Below are 817 nucleotides of genomic sequence, written 5' to 3'. Positions count from 1 at the left end.
TTTTTGTACAAAAAATGTGCTAAATCGTGTGTGAGTGACAGGATGAGAGTGAACACAAAGCCAAATCTGGGCCGTACGTCTGTGTTCTGGTACGCGGTGACGGCGATGAACTGCGTCTCCGTGAAGGTAAAAGTCTGGACTCGTCCAGGTTGGCTCGTGTCCTCTGTCCCGTCCTCGTTCACCTCCACCACATGGAGCCTGGGCTGGTACTTGTGCAGAGACTGGAGGACCACCATCTGGAGTTGCAATTTTAGGACGAGATTCTTATTTTATTTTTTTCAAGTTTGTGAAGACAAATAAACCTTAAAAGCGAAGAAGTACAAATAATAATAAAAATAATAATAACTTTAGAGTGCAACAAATAAAAAAAGAGCAAAAAAGGCAATTAATAAAATTAAATTTTAGAATTACCTGGCCCGTGTTGTTGGAGGCACCTTTGTTGTTTGTGAGCTTTAGTTTTCCAAAGGAGATCTCCTGACGCATCCAGTGCGCACCGGTGTTCGGTGAGTCCGGGTGCATGTAAACTCTGTTGCCTTCACAAAATCAGGCCAAAAAAAAAGGACAATATTTACACACTTATAAGGGATTCCTTTCAAACTAAATATATAAACCAAACCAATAAGAATAAAACAGAATATAGGAATGTTTTGATGGTTTGAAAACGCAGGGGGCTACCTATCACATTCGTGTCCGCCTTCCCACATGGCACCCACTTTCCGCCCTGGAATCGCCAGTGATTCGGATCAGCCAGGATTACATCCACAAATATATTATAGTGCGCGGTGGGGTCGAGGCCGGAAATGTTGAAGCTTAAAAA

At 42.5% G+C, this 817-nt stretch overlaps 1 protein-coding gene across 1 annotated transcript; it reads right to left on the bottom strand.

The window, feature by feature from the left end:
• Position 1: 1 nt before the first annotated feature.
• Positions 2-817, bottom strand: LOC106511624 (T-box brain protein 1; the record flags this gene model as incomplete). Its single annotated transcript, XM_014000377.1, is given in 3 exon segments — positions 2-236; positions 412-533; positions 676-817. Coding segments are annotated over 3 exon segments (499 nt in total), but the record flags the coding sequence as incomplete, so codon positions are not given.

The sequence above is a fragment of the Austrofundulus limnaeus genome, unplaced genomic scaffold, assembly GCF_001266775.1.
Source record: "Austrofundulus limnaeus strain Quisiro unplaced genomic scaffold, Austrofundulus_limnaeus-1.0 Scaffold3006, whole genome shotgun sequence".
Lineage (NCBI taxonomy): Eukaryota > Metazoa > Chordata > Actinopteri > Cyprinodontiformes > Rivulidae > Austrofundulus > Austrofundulus limnaeus.
The sequence above is the reverse complement of the archived record's forward strand: the minus strand, read 5'-3'. Positions and strand labels throughout refer to the sequence as shown.